This window comes from Hyla sarda, chromosome 2, assembly GCF_029499605.1.
Source record: "Hyla sarda isolate aHylSar1 chromosome 2, aHylSar1.hap1, whole genome shotgun sequence".
NCBI lineage: Eukaryota > Metazoa > Chordata > Amphibia > Anura > Hylidae > Hyla > Hyla sarda.
In genome coordinates, this window is record NC_079190.1 from 199,320,669 (window position 1) to 199,343,428 (window position 22,760).

The 22,760-nt window shown below is 43.1% G+C and overlaps 2 protein-coding genes across 5 annotated transcripts in view; one reads left to right on the top strand and one right to left on the bottom strand.

Moving 5' to 3' along the window:
- TGFBRAP1 (transforming growth factor beta receptor associated protein 1) overlaps positions 1-10,718 on the bottom strand; it is a 38,264-nt gene extending 27,546 nt beyond the window's left edge. Inside the window, exons 1-2 of one of the 3 annotated variants that reach the window (XM_056556120.1) lie at positions 10,582-10,718; positions 3,664-4,402 (exon numbers count right to left, since the gene is read on the bottom strand). In XM_056556120.1, the coding sequence (XP_056412095.1) occupies positions 3,664-4,372 (709 nt within the window). In that variant the 5' untranslated portion in view covers positions 4,373-4,402; positions 10,582-10,718. Of the gene's footprint in view, positions 1-3,663; positions 4,403-4,660; positions 4,833-10,447 lie in introns of those variants that run through there. The other 2 variants (XM_056556121.1, XM_056556119.1) reach the window with 2 other exon arrangements.
- A 29-nt stretch (positions 10,719-10,747) lies between these two features.
- C2H2orf49 (chromosome 2 C2orf49 homolog) lies at positions 10,748-20,774 on the top strand. 2 transcript variants are annotated; one of them, XM_056556122.1, is made up of 4 exons: positions 10,748-11,063; positions 13,735-13,901; positions 16,272-16,611; positions 20,379-20,774. In XM_056556122.1, exons 1-4 carry the CDS (start codon positions 10,887-10,889, stop codon positions 20,433-20,435), a joined length of 741 nt encoding a protein of 246 aa, XP_056412097.1. In that variant the 5' UTR covers positions 10,748-10,886; the 3' UTR covers positions 20,436-20,774. The 2 variants fall into 2 exon arrangements, with proteins under 2 accessions (XP_056412097.1, XP_056412098.1); XM_056556123.1 differs by having other exon boundaries at positions 10,748-10,925.
- Positions 20,775-22,760: the final 1,986 nt, after the last annotated feature.

Here is a 22,760-nt window from a genome sequence, read left to right on the forward strand (position 1 = left end):
CCAGCTGTAGCATAACTACAACTCCCAGCATGTTGGCTCCGGAAAGTTAAACAGATTTGTAAATTACTTCTATTAAAAAATCTTAATCCTTCCAATGGTTATTAGCTTCTGAAGTTGAGTTGTTGTTTTCTGTCTAACTGCTCTCTGATGAATCACGTCCCGGGAGCTGTGCAGTTCCTATGGGGATATTCTCGCATCATGCACAGCTCCTGGGACGTGACATCAGCATTGAGCAGGTAGACAGAAAACTTCAGAAGCTAATAACTATTGGAAGGATTAAGATTTTTTAATAGAAGTAATTTACAAATCTGTTTAACTTTCCGGAGCCAGTTGATATATATAAAAAAAGGTTTTGCCTGGAATACCCCTTTAAATGAAAGCTGTGCTGTGATGGTGGCTATGGCTTTCCTTTTAGACATTTTGATGAATCGGCCCCATCTTATTTAATGTGCAGTAGTGTGCTTCACTCTCAGCATGTCTATGGGGCTGTCCAGAGAAGCTGGATGGATACTGCTACCACACACTTCTCCCTACTCGTTCTCCTGATCCAGTGTTTCCCAACCAGGGTGCCTCCAGCTGTTGCAAAACTACAACTCCCAGCATGCCCGGACAGCCAAAGGCTGTCCTGATCAGTGGGACTCTTAACACTGAGACCCTGACCAATCAAAACTTTTGACAGGTCTCTATGACAAGTGAAAAGTTTTTCTAAAAATAATTGTTATGTACTAACAAGTATATAGATGGCTACACTTTGAAGCATCATATTGATCTAGCTCAAGTGATCACACATGATCCATATTATGCACATGTGAAAGCGGGCAAATGCCTACTTATATTACCTAATAATTATTATTATTATACATGTAAGATATATATTGAGAATCTCTGCATTATACTGGGGGGGGGACGGGCTAGCTCCATAGTGCTGCTTGTAGCTAACTAATAGTTTATCTACACAGGGTGCCTCCAGCTGTTTCAATAATACAACTCCCAGCATGCCCTGACAGCCAATAGATGTCAGGGAAAGCTGGGAGTTGTAGTGATGAAACAGCTGGAGGCACCCTGTGTAGATGAACTAAGGGCGGAAGTCCCCCTCAGCAGGCATCAGTGACGTGGTGCCTGCTGGGGAAGTCTGCCTGGTAGTGAGCACACTGCCAGGCAGACAAAAGGCATTTTTAATATAGTAAAAATAAAAATTAATAGCAGGGAGGGGGTTAGGGATAGATGGGCAATAGGCAGGGACAGAAAAAAAAAAATAGGATGGTGGGAGCTACCCTTTAAGGACTGAGCCCTTTTTTGCAATTCTGACCACTATCACTTTATGCATTAATAACTCTGGGATACTTTAACCGATTGTTCTGATTCCCAGAAAGTTTTTTCGTGACATATTCTTCTTTATGTTAGTGGTAAATTTTCATTGTGAAAAATCCAAAAATTTCATAAAAATTTAGAAAATTTAGCATTTTTTCTAACTTTGAAACTCTCTGCTTGTAAGGAAAATGGATATTCCAAATAAATTGTATATTGATTCACATATACAATATGTCTACTTTATATTTGCATCATAAATTTGACATTTTTTTTAACTTTTGGAAGACACCAGAGGGCTTCAAAGTTCAGCAGCAATTTTCCAATTTTTCAACATCGGAATTTTTCAGGGACCAGTTCAGTGGATTTGAGGGGTCTTCATTTTAGCAATACCCCATAAATGACCCCATTATAAAAACTGCACCCCCAAAAGTATTCAAAATGACATTCATAAAGTGTGTTAACCCTTTAGGTGTTTCATAGGAATAGAAGCAAATTGAAGGAGAAAATTCAAAATCTTCATTTTTTACAATCGCATGTTCTTGTAGACCCAGTTTTTGAAATTTTACAAGGGGTAAAAAGGAGAGAAATCCCCCCAAAAATTGTAACCCAATTTCTCTCGAGTAAGGAAATACCTCATATGTAGATGTCAAGTGCTCTGTGGGTGCACTACAAGGCTCATAAGGGAAGGAGCGACAATGGGATTTTGGGGAGTAAGTTTTTCTGAAATGGTTTTTGGGGGCATGTCCCATTTAGGAAGCCCCCATGGTGCCATAACAGCAAAAAAAAAAAAAACACAACATGGCATACTATTTTGGAAACTACACCTCTCAAGGAACGTAACAAGGGGAACAGTGAGCCTTAACATCCCACAGGTGTTTGACGACTTTTCGTTAAAGTCGGATGTGTAAATGAATTTTTTTTTTTTCCCCACTAAAATGCTGGTTTTCCCCCCAAATGTAAAATTTTTTGCAAGGGGTTATAGGAGAAAATGCCACCCAAAATGTGTAACCCCATCTCTTCTGAGTATGGAAATACCCCATGTGTGGACGTCAAGTGCATGCTGGTGCACTACAATGCTCAGAAGAGAAGAAATCACATTTAGCTTTTCGATAGCAAATTTTGCTGAAATGGTTTTTGAGGGGCATGTCGCATTTAGGAAGCCCCTATGGTGCCACAACAGCGGGAACATTTAAAATTAGATTTTTTTCACTAAAATGCTGATGTTACCCCAAATTTTTCATTTTCACAAGGGGTAATTGGAGAAAAAGCCTCCATTTTTTCTGAGTATGGAAATACCCCATGTGTGGATGTAAAGTGCTCTGCGGGCGAACTACAATGCTCAGAAGAGAAGGAGCGACATTGAGCGTTTGGTGAGAGAATTTGGTTGGAATAGAAGTTAGGGGCCATGTGAGTTTACAATGCCCCCCATGGTGCCTATTTTGGAAACTACACTCCTCACAGAATTTAATAAGGGGTGCAGTGAACATTTACCCCCCCCCCCCCCCCCTGGTGTTTGACAGATCTTTGGAACAGTGGGCTGTGCAAATGAAAAATTAAATTTTTCATTTTTACGGACCACTGTTCCAAAAATCTGTCAGACACCTGTGGGGCGTAAATGCTCACTGTACCCCTTATTACATTACGTCAGCAGTCATCCCATTCCGATCACCGCCTCCAGAGACGCGGTGATCCGGGAAAGCTGCGCCATAAATGTACAGCGCTATGCGCTAAGTACTTCTTAGCAGCACCGTACATTTACGGCACTCATCCTTAAGGGGTTAAAGCGTACCCGTCAGATGCAACAAAAAATATAATATATCACTCCTGACCATGTACATCTAATTTTTATGTGTGTCTAGCACCTTTATTTTTTTTTTCATTACACTTTTAATTTAGCTTACTCTCAAAGCTCTCAAAGGGAGGGGGTGTGGCCTCACTGTGCAGGTCTCCGCCCCCTCCCTCAGTATGCTGTCTGCTCACATCTCCCCTAGCATTAGCAAAATTACAACTCCCAGCTTGTCCTCACTGACAGTAGCGGGACACAAGATGACAGTGGGAGGATTTTTCCTCTAGCTCTGAGCCCTGCGCTCACAGCTGTCAATCAAGAAAGTGTGTCCATGACATAGGTGATGATGCATGGACACAGCAGGACTAGTATGTGTCCAAGCAGGCTGGGGGGGGCAGTTGTTTGAGTGGCTTTTTCAGTATGAAATACTGAAAATTTTCTAATGAAAGCAATTGCAAAACCTATTTGTTTTGCATGCTTTACAACATATCAAAAGTGTTTGTATCTGACAGAGCCCATTTAATGTAACAAATGCCAAAAAAAAATTTATCTGATTTTCTTATTACCTAAACCTCCAGGTCCAGCCAGAAGAAACTCCTGTCTGCTGATCCTCTTTATGATCGGCCTCTTGAGCTCACTAGGATAGGGAAATAGATCCTGGCAATGTCCGGTATTATAGTTTAAGGTAACATAGCGGCTGCTGAGGGCCAGGCACAGGAAATGTCCATCTGCTGAAATTGCACATGGCTGCTCTGGGGTGGAGACCTCCCGTACTAGCTGTACGCGCTCTTGACTCACGCTGAAGATCTGTACAGTGCGTCTCTTCGAAGAGATCAGACAAACCTCCACAGTAAAGGGATCCCCACTCACCGGATTCTCATTGAGGGTGAAGCTGAGGACCCCCCGGATCTTAGATCCTGCAACTGGCTCTAGAGAGTCACTGCACAGCAATGTAATCGTATTATCACAGAGCACCAGCAACCGTCCCAGGGCGGAGGCCGCTCTCAGTTCACATACTGGCTTCTTTAAGCCCAGTTGCCTCTGTCGTTGTCGGGTGGTGGTGAAGCTAGTGTTAAGGTGATCAGAAGGCTGAACTATGGGCAGGCCGGTCACTTCAGTGTTGTTTTCTTCTACTAGCAGGAGATGGTGAATGCAGCTGTCATTTGTGCCAATGTACAGGTCATGTCCACAGCACTCCAAGCATTCAATCTGGATCCCAGGGGGGAGATGTTCCTTCTCTGAAGCGCACACCAGTCTAAACGCCTGAACACTCATGGCAAAATAGAGAGGGAGCCCCAGGGCGTCCTGCAAAGGTAAAGATAGAAACAATGAGCAAAGTGTCTGCAAACAGAGACATGTCAACATGTGCCTAATGATGGCATACACCGCAATCCCTCACCCAAAAACCATTCATACTCCATTACAACTTAAGATAGACTTATTACAGCAACACCTGTATGGTAAATGTAAATTGTAACAGTCTCAAAAGCTGAAAGAGCCTTCCATCCATCCATCCATCCAGCCTATGACCCTGCAGTGTTTATTCAGAGGAAAGCAAAATACCATGAGGTAGAATTCAATTGTCCTTATTTTAGGGGAGACAATTCCTTCCCAGTTCCAGGTCTGACAACATGAATACATCCCTGGGTCACTCATTTGTCGCCCCCCCCTGCATGACCAGGGATGAGGGGTAAGCTGCTGCCAGAATCTTCTGGTGGTGGCTTATTTCACCAAGAACAAATTGGGGGAGATTTATCAAATCCTGTCCAGAGGAAAAGTTGCTCAGTTGCCCATAGCAACCAATCAGATTGCTTCTTTCATTTTGCATAGGCTTTGTTAAAGATGAAAGAAGTAATCTGATTGGTTGCTATGGGCAACAGAGCAACTTCTCTTCTGGACAGGTTTTGAAAAATCTCCCCCAAAAATGATTGGGCAAGCTGAATTCCGGCTAATTAACCCTTATATTCCCTAAGGTCTGCCATTGAGGGGACATTTAGATGGTCTGGCCAAAATCAGCAGGTTCAGTTGACACATATGTAATGTGTATAGTCAGCAGTACGCCTATAAAAAAAAATAAAAAAAATAAAAAACAGCATGCAGAATTTTGTTTTCCGGTCAAATGATGGATGCTACTGGTATCTGGAATGCAGCGGATGTACCGCTTTTTTTATTTTTATTTTTTATTTTTTTTACTTTTATGACAGAATAAGAGAAAAAACAACAAAGATGTTTTAATGTTTGGTGCTAACTGTATCCTAACAAACAATTATGATATATCCTATCAACATATCCCTCTGAGGCTAAGATATATATATATATATATATATATATATATATATATATATATATATATATGTGTGTGTGTTCAGATTAATAAGGTACTAAGAACAGAATATTTTGTAAAAGGTTTTAGAACTATCCGAGGCAAGCTAATATCACTCCGGGGAATGGTCTTTCCTGCTCATAGACGTTTTCCTGTTTAGCATTCTTTCTTCTGAAGAACACTACAGTCAGCATCATTCGAACAGGAGGTATCCCACTATTAGGGAAGTAAGCCAAGAATTAAAGGGGTATCCCAGGAAAAACCTTTTTAAGATCCACTGGCTCCAGAAAGTTAAACAGATTTGTAAATTAAATAAAAAAAATCTTAATCCTTCCGATAGTTATCAGCTGCTGAAGTTGAGCTGTTCTTTTCTGTCTGACAACAGTGCTCTCTGCCGACACCTCTCTGTCTGTCTCAGGACTGTCCGGAGCATAAGAGGTTTGCTATGGGGATTCGCTCCTACTCTGGACAGCTCCCGAGACAAGTGTCATCAGAAAGCAGTTAGACAGAAAAGAACAACTCAACTTCAGCAGCTGATAAATGCTGGAAGGATTAGGATTTTTTAATAGAAGTAATTTACAAATCTGTTTAACTTTCTGGAGCCAGGTGATAGCTATATATTATATATATATATATATATATATATATATATATATATATATATATATATATATATAGCTAAGTTTTTTCCTGGAATACTCCTTTAAAATGTCGGTAAAATAACTATATATTCACAGAATATAGGAATTAGGAGCACTGCAGGGATTCCAATCCCCGCTAAAGCTCACATTGTATGTTTTTGTTCAAGCTTTCCATAGACCAAAATTTTCTAGCAGTTGTAAAAACTACAACTCCCAGCATGCCCGGACAGCCGTTGGCTGTCCGGGCATGCTGGGAGTTGTAGTTTTGCAGCAGCCAGAGACACACAATACGGGAATCACTGCCATACACTTTAGATCAGCTAGTCCTTCAATCTCCACTATAGACATGCACGCTCAACTGAGAGTGCATGTTTTTTCCCATAGGAAAGGGCAATAATCTGCTGCCAGGCAAATTTGGCAGATAGCAGCATGTTTAAATCCAACATGACATCTGCTGTCGGGAGAGGCGGGAGGCCGCCATACATTCTCGCCCATCAGCTATAATATGGACAGGGTTGTCTGATCAGGTGAAGAAACAAGCACAAAAAATGCAGAGCCTCCTTACACCCATTTGCATGCCCATATTTATACCAGTAAAGATATTTGATACTAAATGGGAATTGGCATTACACTGTCATAGAGACACATAAAAAGTATTGATCGATCAGGGTCTGAATGTTTAGACCATGACCAATCAGTAGAACTAGCTATGAGAAGTACGCACTTAGCTAGTTCTAGCTTACACTTTAAAGTGGTACTCCAGTAAAAAAAAAAAACATTTTTTTTTTCACATCAACTGGCTCCAGAAAGTTAAACAGATTTGTAAATGACTTCTATTAAAAAAATCTTAATCCTTCCAGTACTTATCAGCTGCTGGAGTAGAGTTGTTCTTTTCTGTGTGACCACAGTACTCTCTGCTGACACCTCTGTCTGTCTCAGGAACTGTCCAGAGTAGGAGCAAATCCCCATAGCAAACCTAACCTGCTCTGGACAGTTCCTGAGACAGACAGAGGTGTCAGCAGAGAGCACTGTAGTCAGGCAGAAAATAACTCAACTCCAGAAGCTGATAAGAACTGGAAGGATTAAGATTTTTTAATAAAAGTAATTTACAAATCTGTTTAACTTTCTGGAGCGAGTTGATATGAAATAAAGAAAAAAAATGTTTTTTTTTTTTTTTACTGGAATACCCCTTTAACCAAATTTTTAGGTGTTGTATCCATCAGCATCTCGCAGGAAACAAGATGCAGACGTGTGCTGTAACGGAGGACAACAGACTCTGTTCAGGCCATAAATAAATGGCATCTGTTGCCCTCTGTACAGTATACGTTGGCATTCCGTTTTCTGGGGTGGGCCGATGGATACATCTGACGGAAGCACTGATACAGTGTGGACCTTCAATGTCTTTGCACATACAGAATGGGTCTAACATAGTATTTCTATCAGTATTTATAATCAAAACACAGAAAAAGCTGTACAGTGGTCCCTCAAGTTACAATATTAATTGGTTCCAGGATGACCATTGTATGTTGAAACCATTGTATGTTGAGACCATAACTCTATGGAAACCTGGTAATTGGTTCTGAAGCCACCAAAATGTCATCCAAAAAATAGGAAAACGTGAGGATTAAAGAAAAATAAGTAGATAACTTATATAGATAAAGCAAATCCTTACATATAAAAGTAAGAGAGATCTGCTGGGAGCTGTAAATCACTGTCAGTGTTTCCCAACCAAGGTGCCTCCAGCTGTTGCAAAACTACAACTCTCAGCATGCCCGGACAGCCAAAGGCTGTCCGGGCATGCTGTGAGTTGTAGTTTTGCAACAGCTGGAGGCACCTTGGTTGGGAAATGCTGGTCTATGTAGAGGACAGGAGCTTCTTCAGGGTTCTGTACACACAGTGTCTTAAAAAAGTAAAATTGAGCTGCCCTTACTTGTCCAATGGAGCAGCTAACAATGGCACAGGTAAAGAGTACAGAACATATAATTCCTCCCTGTACTGTAGGGGGCGCTACCAGACACCAGTCAGTGCATAGACTTCATTACTACAGGGGTTTTACCAGTGAATGCCCATTCTGATTGGTCAGTTCTTCCAGCCATTGAAATGTTTCGCAGATCTGGACTGTCTGTACATTGTATGTTGAGTCTGGTTTCAAGTTACAATGGTCCAGAAAAGACCATTGTATGTTGAGGCCATTGTAAGTTGAGGGATCACTGTCATTCCTTCCATGATAGTTTTGATATGGATTGGTTCCACTCCTGCTGTGGGTTACAAATACAGAGCACAATACTATGGGGAGATTTAGCAAAACCTGTTCAGAAGAAAAGTCGACCAATTGCCCATAGCAACTAGAGATGAGCGAACTTACAGTAAATTCGATTTGTCACGAACTTCTCGGCTCGGCAGTTGATGGACTTATCCTGCGTAAATGAGTTCAGCCTTCAGGTGCTCCGGTGAGCTGGAAAAGGTAGATACAATCCCAGGAAAGAGTCTCCTAGGACTGTATCCACCTTTTCCAGCCCACGGGAGCACCTGAAAGCTGAACTAATTTATGCAGGATAAGTCATCAACTGCTGAGCCGAGAAGTTCGTGACGAATCGAATTTACTGTAAGTTCGCTCATCTCTAATAGCAACCAATCAGATTGCCTGTTTAATTTTTAAAGCTTAAGGCTTCTGAAAAATAAAAGGACCAATCTGATTGGTTGCTATTGGCAACGGGTCAACATTTCCTCTGCACACAATTTGATGAATCTTCCCAGATGTGTAGGCCCAGCCTAAGACAATCTCCCTGGTCCATACAACAGTGTCACATACTTATCATATGAGAGTAAATGAGACATTTATTCATTCTAGAGTACCCCTTTAACTCACATCCCTAGAGCATTTGTTATTCGCTTCCCCTCTAACAGGTTCAGAACATCAGCATTTTACTAGTATGGGGAAAAAAAAAAGATGAAAAAGATGAAGACGTCTCTATTCAGCTTAGTCTTATTAATGGAGACACTTTCTAAGCACAGAGTCACTGGTAGTAATGGTGCAATCCAACCTCATTCAGGGTTTAACAATACCACTCCGCTTCTTCCTAGGTATATCGAACCCTGGAAAAGCTTAGTTAGAGATACCTAGGAAGAAGCTGCATGACATTTGTAATCCCTGAATTGGGTAGAACCATCACTAAGGTCCCCCTTCCCCCAGCAATTCTAGGCTCCCAAAGGATTTTATACACCGAATCCTTTACTTTTTTTTTACTGTTTAGACCAACCAGAGCTGAAGTTGTAAGAGGGGCATCAATTATCCCCCACTGAGAGGTGAGGACTACCAGGTACCCCTGCAGACAGGCGAGGACCAACAGGTATGACTAGCAGACACATGAGGAACCCATATCTCAACACACAAGTGAGGGCCCAGCAGACAGGTGAAGACCCCATCACCAGGTACCCCAGCTGACAGGTGAAGACCCCATCACCAGGTACCCCAGCTGACAGGTGAAGACCCCATCACCAGGTACCCCAGCTGACAGGTGAAGACCCCATCACCAGGTACCCCAGCAGACAGGTGAAGACCCCATCACCAGGTACCCCAGCTGACAGGTGAAGACCCCATCACCAGGTACCCCAGCTGACAGGTGAAGACCCCATCACCAGGTACCCCAGCTGACAGGTGAAGACCCCATCACCAGGTACCCCAGCTGACAGGTGAAGACCCCATCACCAGGTACCCCAGCTGACAGGTGAAGACCCCATCACCAGGTACCCCAGCTGACAGGTGAAGACCCCATCACCAGGTACCCCAGCTGACAGGTGAAGACCCCATCACCAGGTACCCCAGCTGACAGGTGAAGACCCCATCACCAGGTACCCCAGCTGACAGGTGAAGACCCCATCACCAGGTACCCCAGCTGACAGGTGAAGACCCCATCAGGTACCCCAGCTGACAGGTGAAGACCCCATCAGGTACCCCAGCTGACAGGTGAAGACCCCATCATCAGGTACCCCAGCTGACAGGTGAAGACCCCATCAGGTACCCCAGCTGACAGGTGAAGACCCCATCAGGTACCCCAGCTGACAGGTGAAGACCCCATCATCAGGTACCCCAGCTGACAGGTGAAGACCCCATCAGGTACCCCAGCTGACAGGTGAAGACCCCATCAGGTACCCCAGCTGACTGTGTGCCTTGAACCTCCAGTGAAGACCTAAGCAGCAGCTGCCTTGTGATCAGGGGCTGGGTCCATCCCTCCATTGCACCACATCCTTCAGGAACAGGTTTAGCCTTCTGGGTGTTCCTCCAGGTGATCAGGAGACGCGGTCCTCTATGGCCCCTTCTGGAATAGATACATTCCCAGCATACACTATGGTACATAGCTATAGTCTATCCATACTATCACACACCTATACGTGTATAGGGAAGGCTGCCTGTTACTATGCCAGCTGTGGCGGAGCAATGGTATACAGCTCTGGGGGGGCAGGGCCGCCGCTCCACACAGAACACCCGTATAGGGGGGTCGGGACGGGGAGGTGAGTACCTGGCTGTGCTCTGGCTGCCCCGGGCCTCCTCTCTGTCACTGTTACGTGTTACACAAAGGGGCGTCACTGCGGTGACATGTGACCTTCTATCCTGGCATCGGAAGCACCCACGTGACAATCTAGGCACATCAGCGGCGTCCATCTTTACTGTGGGCAGTACGTTATATCTAGCATGAGCGATGGCTATATGTGGTATTAGAAGATATTATGCCGATGTTTTGTCACAGCTGCTGCCCCGGTCTTTGCCTAGGGCAATATGGAGCTCTGCTGGTACAGATACTGCACCCAGGTCGCCTGACTACGGATGGCACAGCAGTCGGCCACTCCATCGATATCACTTCCGGTGAGCCGCAAGGGTCTATGGGAAGGGTTAATGATGGCAGCTGGTGGTGGTAGATCAGGATCAGTGGGGCAGGACTGTGATTTTCTCCTGCACCCGGAGCTGCTTTCCAGGGACTTCCTGCTGCTGTCACTGGAGCAGGTGAGACCTGTCATGTATGTTATGTGTGCTGTATGCATGTTACTACCCAGGGTCCTCATGTATGTTATGTGTGCTGTATGCATGTTACTACCCAGGGTCCTCATGTATGTTATGTGTGCTGTATGCATGTTACTACCCAGGGTCCTCATGTATGTTATGTGTGCTGTATGCATGTTACTACCCAGGGTCCTCATGTATGTTATGTGTGCTGTATGCATGTTACTACCCAGGGTCCTCATGTATGTTATGTGTGCTGTATGCATGTTACTACCCAGGGTCCTCATGTATGTTATGTGTGCTGTATGCATGTTACTACCCAGGGTCCTCATGTATGTTATGTGTGCTGTATGCATGTTACTACCCAGGGTCCTCATGTATGTTATGTGTGCTGTATGCATGTTACTACCCAGGGTCCTCATGTATGTTATGTGTGCTGTATGCATGTTACTACCCATGGTCCTCATGTATGTTATGTGTGCTGTATGCATGTTACTACCCAGGGTCCTCATGTATGTTATGTGTGCTGTATGCATGTTACTACCCAGGGTCCTCATCTATGTTATGTGTGCTATATGCATTTTATTAACCAGGGTCCTCATATATGTTATGTACACTGGTCAAAAAAATAAAGGGAACACTAAGATAACACATCCTAGATCTGAATCAATGAACTAATCGTATGAAATACTTTCGTCTTTACATAGTTGAATGTGCTGACAGCAAAATCGCACAAAATTATCAATGGAAATCAAATTTATTAACCCATGGAGGTCTGGATATGGAGTCACATTCAAAATCAAAGTGGAAAACCACACTACAGGCTGATCCAACTTTGATGAAAATGTCCTTAAAACAAATCCAAATGAGGCTCAGTAGTGTGTGGGGCCTCCACGTGCCCGTATGACCTCCCTACAATGCCTGGGCATGCTCCTGGTGAGGTGGCGGATGGTCTCCTGAGGAATGTCCTCCCAGACCTGGACTAAAGCATCCACCAACTCCTGGACAGCCTGTGGTGCAACGTGGCGTTGGTGGTTGGAGTGAGACATGATGTCCCAGATGTGCTCAATCGGATTCAGGTCTGGGGAACGGGCGGGCCAGTCCATAGCATCAATGCCTTTCTCTTGCAGGAACTGCTGACACACTCCAGCCACATGAGGTCTAGCATTGTCTTTCATTAGGAGGAAACCAGGGCCAACTGCACCAGCATATGGTCTCACAAGGGGTCTGAGGATCTCATCTTGGTACCTAATGGCAGTCAGGCTACCTCTGGCAAGCACATGGAGGGCTATGTGGCACCCCAAAGAAATGCCACCCCATACCATTACTGACCTATCGCCAAACCGGTCATGCTGGAGGATGTTCCAGGCAGCAGAACGTTCTCCACAGCATCTCCAGACTCTGTCACATGTGCTCAGTGTGAACCTGCTTTCATCTAGAAAGAGCACAGGGCACCAGTGGCAAATTTGCCAGTCTTGCACGGTGCCAAACATCCTGCACGGTGTTGGGCTGTAAATACAACCGCCAGCTGTAGACGTCGGGCCCTCATACCACCCTCATGGAGTCTGTTTCTGACCGTTTGAGTGGACACACACACATTTGTGGCCTGCTGGAGGTCATTTTGCAGGGCTCTGGCAGTGCTCTTCCTGCTCCTCCTTGCACAAAGGTGGAGGTATAGGTCCTGCTGCTGGGTTGCTGCCCTCCCACGGCCTCCTCCATGTCTCCTGATGTACTGGCCTGTCTCCTGTTAGCGCCTCCATGCTCTGGACACTACGCTGACAGACACAGCAAACCTTCTTGTCACAGCTCGCATTGATGTGCCATCCTGGATGAGCAGCACTACCTGAGCCACTTGTGTGGGTTGTAGACTCCATCTCATGCTACCACTAGAGTGAAAGCACCGCTAACATTCAAAAGTGACCAAAACATCAGCCAGGAAACATAGGAACTGAGAAGTGCTCTGTGGTCACCACCTTTTATATTTTTTAGCAGTGTATGTTGCAAGCATGTTTCTACATGATGTCCTAATGTGTGGTGAGCTCCTGCTACTAGTGGGGTTTATGAATGATGTGTTGTATGTGCTGTGGGTACATCACAACCAAAATACTGTGCATGGTACAAGGGTTCTAAGCATGAGGAGCCCCTGCTACTAGTGGGCCGTATACAATATAATCCATGGTCATCATGATCCTCATTTATTATAACAGTGGAGGCACTGCTATGTGACACCATAACCGCCGGATTCTGACTGTTTGTTACGCATACCATCTACACTGTATTGGTTTCCATAGATTAGATCTCAATTTTTATGAACTTTGTTGAAGTTGCTCCTTAGGACCAGGTAGCACAGTGACATTCTCCAATCTTGCTAAGGACAACTCACTAGTTGTAAGTGCAGTAAATCTGTGCAGTGAACCTATTACCTATTCCTGACTAAGAGTCATGTGACTCAAAATGCGTCATTTCTAGGGTTTCTCTGCTTTGTTGTTTGTGCTCACATCGTGTCACTTGCATGGGACTTTTAATGGAATGCTCAATAAAATGAGAAGACCTTTACTGCGGTCTACCTGCTACGATCGGTAATTGTGCCGCTCAGTGGGAGTGGCTTAGTGGACCTTTTCTTGCCTATTTAAAATTATCTGTTTAAAAAAGGAACTTATTTCTTTTGTTTCAGAAAAACATTGTAGTCAACGATGCTGTGAATGACAAAGAGAAATTAACAGAGATCTTTGTCCAACATGCTATGCCCCTACCCCAAAGACAGTTACCCAAGAGCCGATGGGGTAAACTGATGGAGAATAAGAAGGGAGTAAAGAAACTTGAAGAACCACACAAGAGGAGGTAAGATTACTGTTACTCTAAGCCAGTGTTTCCCAACCAGGGTGCCTCCAGCTGTTTTAAAAAAATACAACTTCCAGCATGCCCGGACAGCCAAAGGCTGTCCGGGCATGCTGGGAGTTGTAGTTTTGCAACAGCTGGAGGCACCCTGGTTGGGAAACACTGTTCTAAGCATTGCAGGGAAGATGTACTGTATTAAAAGCTGATGAAAAAAATTCAACAGCACACTGTTCCTGGCTGTTTCTGTTTTAAAGGGAAAGAGGTTTTAAAACAGCCAACATCATGCTGTCTTTAGACAAGAAAGCATTCTGTGTATGAGTACACAGAGAAAGCAGAGCGAGCGCCCATGGCAGACTGCTCCATGGGGGATTAAAGGGGTATTCCGGCTTTATACATCTTATCCCCTATCCAAGGGATAAGACGTATGATCGCAGGGGTCCCACCGCTGGGAACCCCCTGAGATCTCGGTGCTGCCCCCGACATTCTGTGCCGGGTGCTGCCTCTGAGACGCGGACGTGATGTGGGCATGATGTCACTAGGGGGCGTGGCTGTGACGTCACGTTCCCGTCTTGGAGGCAGCGCCCAGCACAGAATGCGCTGAGATCTCAGGGGTCCCCAGCGGATGGCCCCTGAGATCACACATCTTATCACCTATCCTTTGGATAGGGGATAAGACGTATAAAGCAGGAATACCCCTTTAACACTCCTAAGCATTAGTGTCTAGGCAGAAGAGATCCCACCCACATGAGCTGTATAGAAGTAGAAAGCCATACAGGAGTGGAGCAGTGCTGATATGGTAGCTAGAGAAGGCAGCAACATCCTGGAAATGCAGACCTGACATCCAGAATGTATTACTGTGAGGGAAATGCCAACATCAGTCTGGTTGGACTTGATGGACGTATGTCTTTTTTCAACCATACTAACTACTACTATGTAACATGAAAAAAATTAATAAAAAAAAAGGGGCAAACCTACTGACTATCAGGAGGTCTAAAGATGAATGAAGACTGGAACTTAGCCCACACTGTGGTGACAAATCAGTAATTGTGGACCCCGATGAGAACTAATGCCCCAGGCTGACCTTGAGGGTACGTTCACACGAGCGGATTTTGTTGCGGGTTTTCCGCTGCGTATTTGAAAGGGGGCAGGCTCTTCTCGGCTGTTCACAGCAGATTTTCTGCGGCGGAATTTACGCTGTGGAAAATCCGTCGCAAGCCCCATTGAAGTCAGTAGGGACTGCAGCGGATTTTCCGCAGCGTAAATTCCACTGCGGAAAATATGCTGCGGACAGCGGAGAAGAGCCCGCCCCCTTTCAAATACGCAGCGGAAAACCTGCAAAAAAATCAGCTCGTGTGAACGTACCCTGAGCCTGTATCCAATCACTGGACCACGGCCATCAATGTTACCCTTGGCCACCCAATATGCCCCATTCCTGGTTCTCATAGTTTGCTAGCTCTTCTGCACCATGCACTGGGTGAGTATGGCTTTGTTCACACTGTGTTAATTTAGTGCACCCCAGGTATACACCAACATTCCATAAAAAAAAAAGGGATGTCTGCACACTGCAGCGTGCCTATTCTCTTGATAATATGTAATGTGCCAGAGTTCCCCTTTATGCATCAAATAAATCAAAATATGTTAAAAATGTGCTACTATTTACATGATGTTGCAGGTCAGTCTGAAGCAATGATGAGCAGTCCTACTGTTGTGACATCTCCACTACCTGCCTGTATATATAACTGCATGCTATAGTGTCACTCCTCGAAGACACTGATATTCATTCTACTTTGTATGTCTTCTGGTTTCTGCTTTGTTTCCCTGCAGACTTGTTAAAGGGGTACTCCGGTGGAAAATATATATACTGTATTTTTTTTAATCAACTGGTGCCAGAAAGTTAAACAGATTTGTAAATTGCTTCTATTAAAAAATCTTTATCCTTCCAGTACTTATTAGCGGCTGTATATTACAGAGAAAGTTATTTTGTGTTTTGGATTTCTTTTTTTTTTTCTGTCCACAATGCTCTCTGCTGACACTTCTGCCTGTATCAGGAACTGTCCAGAGCAGCATAGGTTTACTATGGGGATTTGCTCCTGTTCTTGACAGTTCCTGATATGGACAGAGGTGTCGGCAGAGAGCAAAAAAAAAAAAGAAATCCAAAAAGAAAAGAACTCTTTCTGTAGTTTATAGCAGCTAATAAGTACTGGAAGGATGAAGATTTTTAAATCTGTTTAACTTTCTGGCACCAGTTGATTAAAAAAAGAAGAAGAATTTCCACCGGAGTACCCCTTTAACTTATCATTGTAGTGCAGCATAATTGAAATGAGACTGATGTAAAAGTACATAGACTGACTATAAACAGAATTTCTTTTACAGTGCTGAAAATGTTAGAAAACGTCCTCTTATAGTATTTGATGGGGCTTCCACCAGTACAAGTATAAAGGTGAAAAAAACAGAAAATGGAGACGCAGCTCAGCGGCTTCACCTGTCATGCATGGAAAAAGGCAGCACACCAGTAAGATCAGGGGCAGTACCCACCAGTCCGGTGTCCAACCATAATAGTTCAACAGCCAGCAAAGAAACAAAGGTTCAAACAGGAAACCAAGAACATTCAACGTCTGGGTCCAGTGCCGCAACAGTAAAAGTAAAAACACAACCGCCAGTCAGTGTTGTGAAAATAAAAAGAGCTGCTCCGAAAGAGGACTCCGATGTAACGGTATGTATTGTATATGCAAATATAGCTTTATTTATTGACACTATATACAGGTTTTCCTCTTCATGTTACAGCATTAATATCTTTTTTTGTATACCACAATTCTTTAAAATTTAGTGTAATAGTATTATTGTAAAGGGGATGCTATAAAATAACAAAACAACAATTACTCACCTACTAAATTCCCCACCATTCCAGAACAACAATTACCTACCTACTAAATTCCTCATCATGTCACCTTCTAGTGGTCCTCAATGTTTTTAGTTATCTGTGCTAAGGAGATGACATCCCTGTATACTAGTGTTTCCCAACCAGGGTGCCTCCAGCTGTTGCAAAACTACAACTACCAGCATGCCCGGACAGCCAAAGGCTGTCCGGGCATGCTGGTAGTTGTAGTTTTGCAACAGCTTGAGGCACCCTGGTTGGAAAACATTGCTGTAGACAGGCATGCTGGGAGTTGTAGTTTTGCAACAGCTGGAGGCACCCTGGTTGGAAAACATTGCTGTAGACAGGCATGCTGGGAGTTGTAGTTTTGCAACAGCTTGAGGCACCCTGGTTGGAAAACATTGCTGTAGACAGGCATGCTGGGAGTTGTCGTTTTGCAACAGCTGGAGGCACCATAGTTGGGAAACACTGCTGTATACATTCGTCTTACTCTTGCAGTCAGTCTTTGGCCTCGGTGGTATATGGCATGAGACTGCTGATGCCAGTGAATGGCTACAGTGTTTGCATGTATACATTTATTTATTAATTTAGTAATTATTTGAAGTGATTGTTATTTGAATTGTTAAAAGGAAATACCATAAGAAGTTATGTTTGTGATAATATGGCCCCTTTCTACTCGGAGGAGATGGCAATGTTGGGCATTTATTGCCATTGATTTTCCCCCTGATAAATAAGTTTATTTTCAGGGCGAGTCAAAAAGGATGGTGTAAAAGTAAAAGGCTAGAGTCAAAGGGGTACTCGGTGGAAAACATTAAAAATTTTTAAATCAACTGGTGCCAGAAAGTTAAACAGATTTGTAAATGACTATTTAAAAAATCTTAACCCTTCCAGTACTTTTTAGCAGCTGTATGCTACAGAGGGAATTCTTTTCTTTTTGAATTTCTTTTTTGTCTTGTCCACAGTGCTCTCTGCTCACACCTGTTGCCCGTAACTGTCCAGAGAAGGAGAAAATCCCCATTGCAAACCTGCTCTGGACAGTTCCTGACATGGACAGAGGTGTCAGCAGAGAGTACTGTGGTCAGACAGAAAAGAAATTCAAAAAGAAAAGTGTTTCCTCTGTAGCATACAGCTGCTAAAAAGTACTGGAAGGGTAAAGAATTTTGAATAGAAGTCATTTACAAATATGTTTAACTTTCTGGCACCAGTTGATTTAAAAAAAAATATATAAAAAATAAAAAGTTTTCCACCGGAGTACCCCTTTAAAGTAATCTCGCTTGTATATGGCCATTGACTGAAAATGAAAGCAAAATCACAATCACAGCACAGCTTTCATTTTAAAGGAAAACTGCCTGATCACCCACTTTAAACCTTAAACACTGGCTTGTAGAGTGGGTGACCGGGAGTTCAAAGAGGGGTCACTTACTAAATTCTGTCCACTTGTTCCGGTGATATGGGCTACTGAAGGTCAGCTGCTCAATTCATTTAATTGCGCACAGGAGGCGGGGCTTCTCTGTCCGTCAGCTCATAACGCCGTCCCTGCAATCTGCATATTCATTTTTTTCAACTCCACGTCCAAGTGACGTGGAGTTGCCGGCCACATTAGCGCTGCACTCTGTCTGCATGCGCCAGCCGAATCCTTATGGCTCTCACGTCCTGATGACATGAGAGCCCTGACTGATGAGGGCAGTATGTAACACGTAAGAGCTGTTTGTAATCTGCCAGCATATGCGCTCTACCGACAGAGCGCAGCGTTCACGTGACCGACAACTCCATGTCACGAAGATGTGGAGTTGAAGAAAAGGAATATGCAAATTGCAGTGGCAGCATTATGGCGGACGGAGGCAGGGGTGGCCAGCTGGCAGAGCCCAGTCTCTTGTGCGCAATTAACTGGTGCACCTCCACACTTTCATTCGGATGTTTGCCAATACCTGAAAGAAACTCAACCTGAATGTTACAGATAGGATTTACCAATGTTATGCTTTTCTCCACGATCGCCAAATATAGCATCCTCCAATTTCTTTCTGTGGTACTACATCATGGACTGAAGTATCATCTAGACATATGCCTTGTCACATTTATATATAGATAGTAGTTTCTTTTCATGTTGATAAACTTTTATATTTTTCCATTTTTTTTTTACATCATTTTAGTCACCCTGTATTTGATCAGCTTTATAGAGCCATCGTTGTTAATCTATGCGGCTATTCACATTGTATGGCTTGGTTTACACATAGTATTGGGACAGTATTTTTACTCAAAACCAGGAGTGAAAACTAAACTATATTGGAAAGATTTGCTTTTTTTGCTGTCTTTTGGGCTCGCTCCTGGTTTTGGTTCTAAAGGTATTGAAAGAGCTTTATTTGTCATTCAGTCGTCATTACAAGTCATACAATAAATTACAATCACACAAAGCATAACAGTACAATATACAGCACAGGTTCCCTAAACTATACACTATACCACATGCTACACTAACACTCCGCTCCATCACTCGATATCAAAGAAACCAAGTCAAAAAACAACAACACATTACAGTCTGTGATCGGGGAGGGGTGTGGGTTAAATGGGGGTAGAGGGGAGGGCAGATCACAGGGTCAAACTACTGGGCAAACGTATGGGGAGGTAGGGGAGTTAATCTTCTTCTTCATCGACGTCCGGACAGTCCAAGATGGAATAGTCTCTAAGCCGGCTGTGGACCAGTCTGCGGCAGTCCTGGACGGACATGTCCTCCCTGTTGTAGATGAGGCAATTCCTGGCCATCCATATGGTTTTGGTTCTAAATTGGGAACAAAATACTGACCAAAATAGTATGTGTAAACCCTGTCTATCCATATTGCATCAGTATTGTCCATTTGTAATACTGATTGGCTGTTTTTTAGGCAGCATATTGAATTTTATAAACTAGCCCCTCCGAAACACAGATATAGTAATGGTTATATATGGGAGCATCAATATATTAAACGCTCAACAGACATTCCATCCACAGAATATATGAAAGTATTGCATGCTGCCTTTTAAAAATATGCATGTATTTTATAGGCCTAAATGAGTAGATTAAAGGATTATACCCATCCCCCGAAACGTATGGCCTATCCATGTTTGCTATCACTGTGCCATTTTATTTTTTTCAACCACTTCCAGCCGCCAGAAAAGGCTACAGGGCCCTAAGGGTCTATTCACACGGCAGAATTTCCACCTCAAATTAAAGCCCATAGACTTCTATGGGATTCCCTACTCCCATTCACACTTCTGAATTTCTGCTTGCGGAATTCCGCAAGCAGAAATTCAGAAGTGTGAATGGGAGTACAGAATGTCATAGAAGTTTATAGGCTTTAATTTGAGGCGGAATTCCGCAAGCGGAAATTCTGCCGTGTGAATAGACCCTTATTCTCAAGATAGGTGCAGGTCCCAGAAGTGCGACCCACATCTATGAGAACTTGTGTTGATATGATGGGAATACATTGGTTCATAGCCTTTACTGCTGTTTCTTCATGATGTTGCCCATAGTAGACAGTTATACGATATAGTTATTTAGCAAGTCATGCACTGGAATGTAAGGGGTCTTCACTTATATACAACTAAGAATTTCACCAACTCTTTTTCAGAATGATGGGAAACCTTCAGAAGCAAAGAAGAAGATCCAGCATGTTACGTGGCCATGAAGTTAGGCATCTGACAGATTTTGGGATGTTCTATATTGATGGTTACTACTGGAATATAGACACGAAGATGTACGGACATTGCCAACACTTTTTTACAAGTCGAGGACGTGTTAATGCTGCATGAATTTGTTCAGTGTTTCTTATCTTAGAAAGTTCTACCAGAACAAAAACTCTCACCTTGACACAGATCACATGTTCTTACATTCATATACTAACTTAGTGCTGAGGACTATCGTGCTGAGGAAGGCTAACACTGTCCTACAAGTGATAGTAGTGTTTTCTTAGAATTATGAGTAGACATTGTATTATTTTTATAATATTAAAATGTTTTGAATTGCAGTGGCATTTGTATTCCTTGTGAGGACACCTTTTTGAATTCTGGCCACATGGAGGCATGGCTTGGTTGAAAAGCACATTTAAAGTGTCCCGGTAATTTAAAAAAAAACTTTACGTTTCATAGAGACATGTCAAAAACTTGACTCAGTTGAAGTCTCCCCCACTAATCAGGAGAACAAGCGGGGAGAAGCATGCCGTAGCGTGCTAGCTACACTCCTTGGCTCGGAACGATCTCCATCCTTTAGCCCTGTTTTAAAGGAGTACTGAAGTGGAAAACATTTTTTAACTCAACTGTTGCCAGAAAGATAAAAAGTACTTCTATTAAAAAATCTTTACCCTTCCAGTACTTTTTAGCAGCTTCATGCTACAGAGGAAATTCTTTTTTCTTTTTAACCTCTTAAGGACCCAGGACGTATGGGTACGTCCTGGGTCCTGGTCCTGCGATATAACGCGGGGTCACACGGTGACCCCGCATCATATCGTGGCGGGCCCGGCGTCATAGTGAAGCCGGGACCCGCCTCTAATAGCGCGCGGCACTGATCGCTGTGCCGCGCGCTATTAACCCTTTAGCCGCGCGGCTAAAAACGAAAGTAAAAGTGCCCGGCTAGGTCAGGGAGCTGTTCGGGATCGCCGCGGTATAATCGCGGCATGCCGAACAGCTGTAGCACAGGAGGAGGTCTTCTTACCTTCTCCTGTGCTGTCCGATCGCCGAATGAATGCTTCAAGCCTGAGATCCAGGCTTGAGCATTCAATCGCCGAAAACCCTGATTGATCCATTCCTATGGAGATGGATCAATCAGAGTAAAAGATCAGTACATGCACTATTATAGCCCCCTATAGGAGCTATAATATTGCATAAGAAAAGTGTAAAAAAAAATCATTAACCCTTTCAATTATCCCTTCCCCTAATAAAAGTTTGAATCACCCGGCATTTCCAAGAATAAAAAAAACATTATGTAAATAATAATAAACATATGTGGTATCGCCGCGTGCGGAAATGTCCGAATTATAAAAATATACCGCTTTTTAAACCGCTCGTTCAATGGCGTACGCGCAACAAAAATTCTAAAGTTCAAAATAGCGCATTTTTGATCACTTTTTATACCACAAAAAAGTGAATAAAAAGTGATCAAAAAGTCTGATCAGAACAAAAATGGTACTGCTAAAAACTTCAGATGACAGCGCAAAAAATGAGCCCTAGTAGCGCCCTGAACACAGAAAAATAAAAAAGTTATAGGGGTCAAAAGATTACCATTTTAAACGTATAAATTTTCCTGCATGTATTCATGATTTTTTTCTGAAGTAATACAAAATCAAACCTATACAAGTAAGGTATCATTTTAACCGTATGGACCTACAGAATAAAGATAAGGTGTCATTTTTGCTGAAAAATGTACTGCGTAAAAATGGAAGCCCCCAAAACTTACAAAATAGTGTTTTTTCATCAATTTTGTCGCACATTGATTTTTTTTCCCGTTTCACCGTAGATTTTTGGGTAAAATGACTAATGTCATTACAAAGTAGAATTAGTGACGCAAAAAATAAGCCATCATGTAGAATTTTAGGTGAAAATTTTTAAGAGTTATGATTTTTTAAAATTAAGGAGGAAAAATTGAAAATGAAAAAACGGAAAAAGCTCGGGTCCTTAAGGGGTTAAATTTCTTTTTTGTCTTGTCCATAGTGCTCTCTGCTGACACCTGATGCCCGTATCCGGAACTGTCCAGAGCAGGAGAAAATCCTCATAGCAAACCTATACTGCTCTGGACAGTTCCTGACATGGACAGAGGTGTCAGCAGAGAACACTGTGGACAAGACAAAAAAGAAATTCAAAAAGCCTCTGTAGCATACAGCTGCTAATAAGTACTGGAAGGAAAAATATTTTTTAATAGAAGTAATTAACAAATCTCTTTAACTTTCTGGCACCAGTTCATTAAAAAAAAAAAAAAAAAAATTTCCACCGGAGTACCCCTTTAAGTCTATCACTTGCTT

Excerpts from the sequence above, each read along its gene's own strand:
- C2H2orf49 (XM_056556122.1), top strand. The coding sequence starts at position 10,887 with ATGGCACAGCAGTCGGCCACTCCATCGATATCACTTCCGGTGAGCCGC. Across the intron at positions 11,064-13,734 it reads TGCTGCTGTCACTGGAGCAG|AAAAACATTGTAGTCAACGA; the intron begins GTGAGACCTGTC and ends CTTTTGTTTCAG. Across the intron at positions 16,612-20,378 it reads AAGAGGACTCCGATGTAACG|AATGATGGGAAACCTTCAGA; the intron begins GTATGTATTGTA and ends ACTCTTTTTCAG.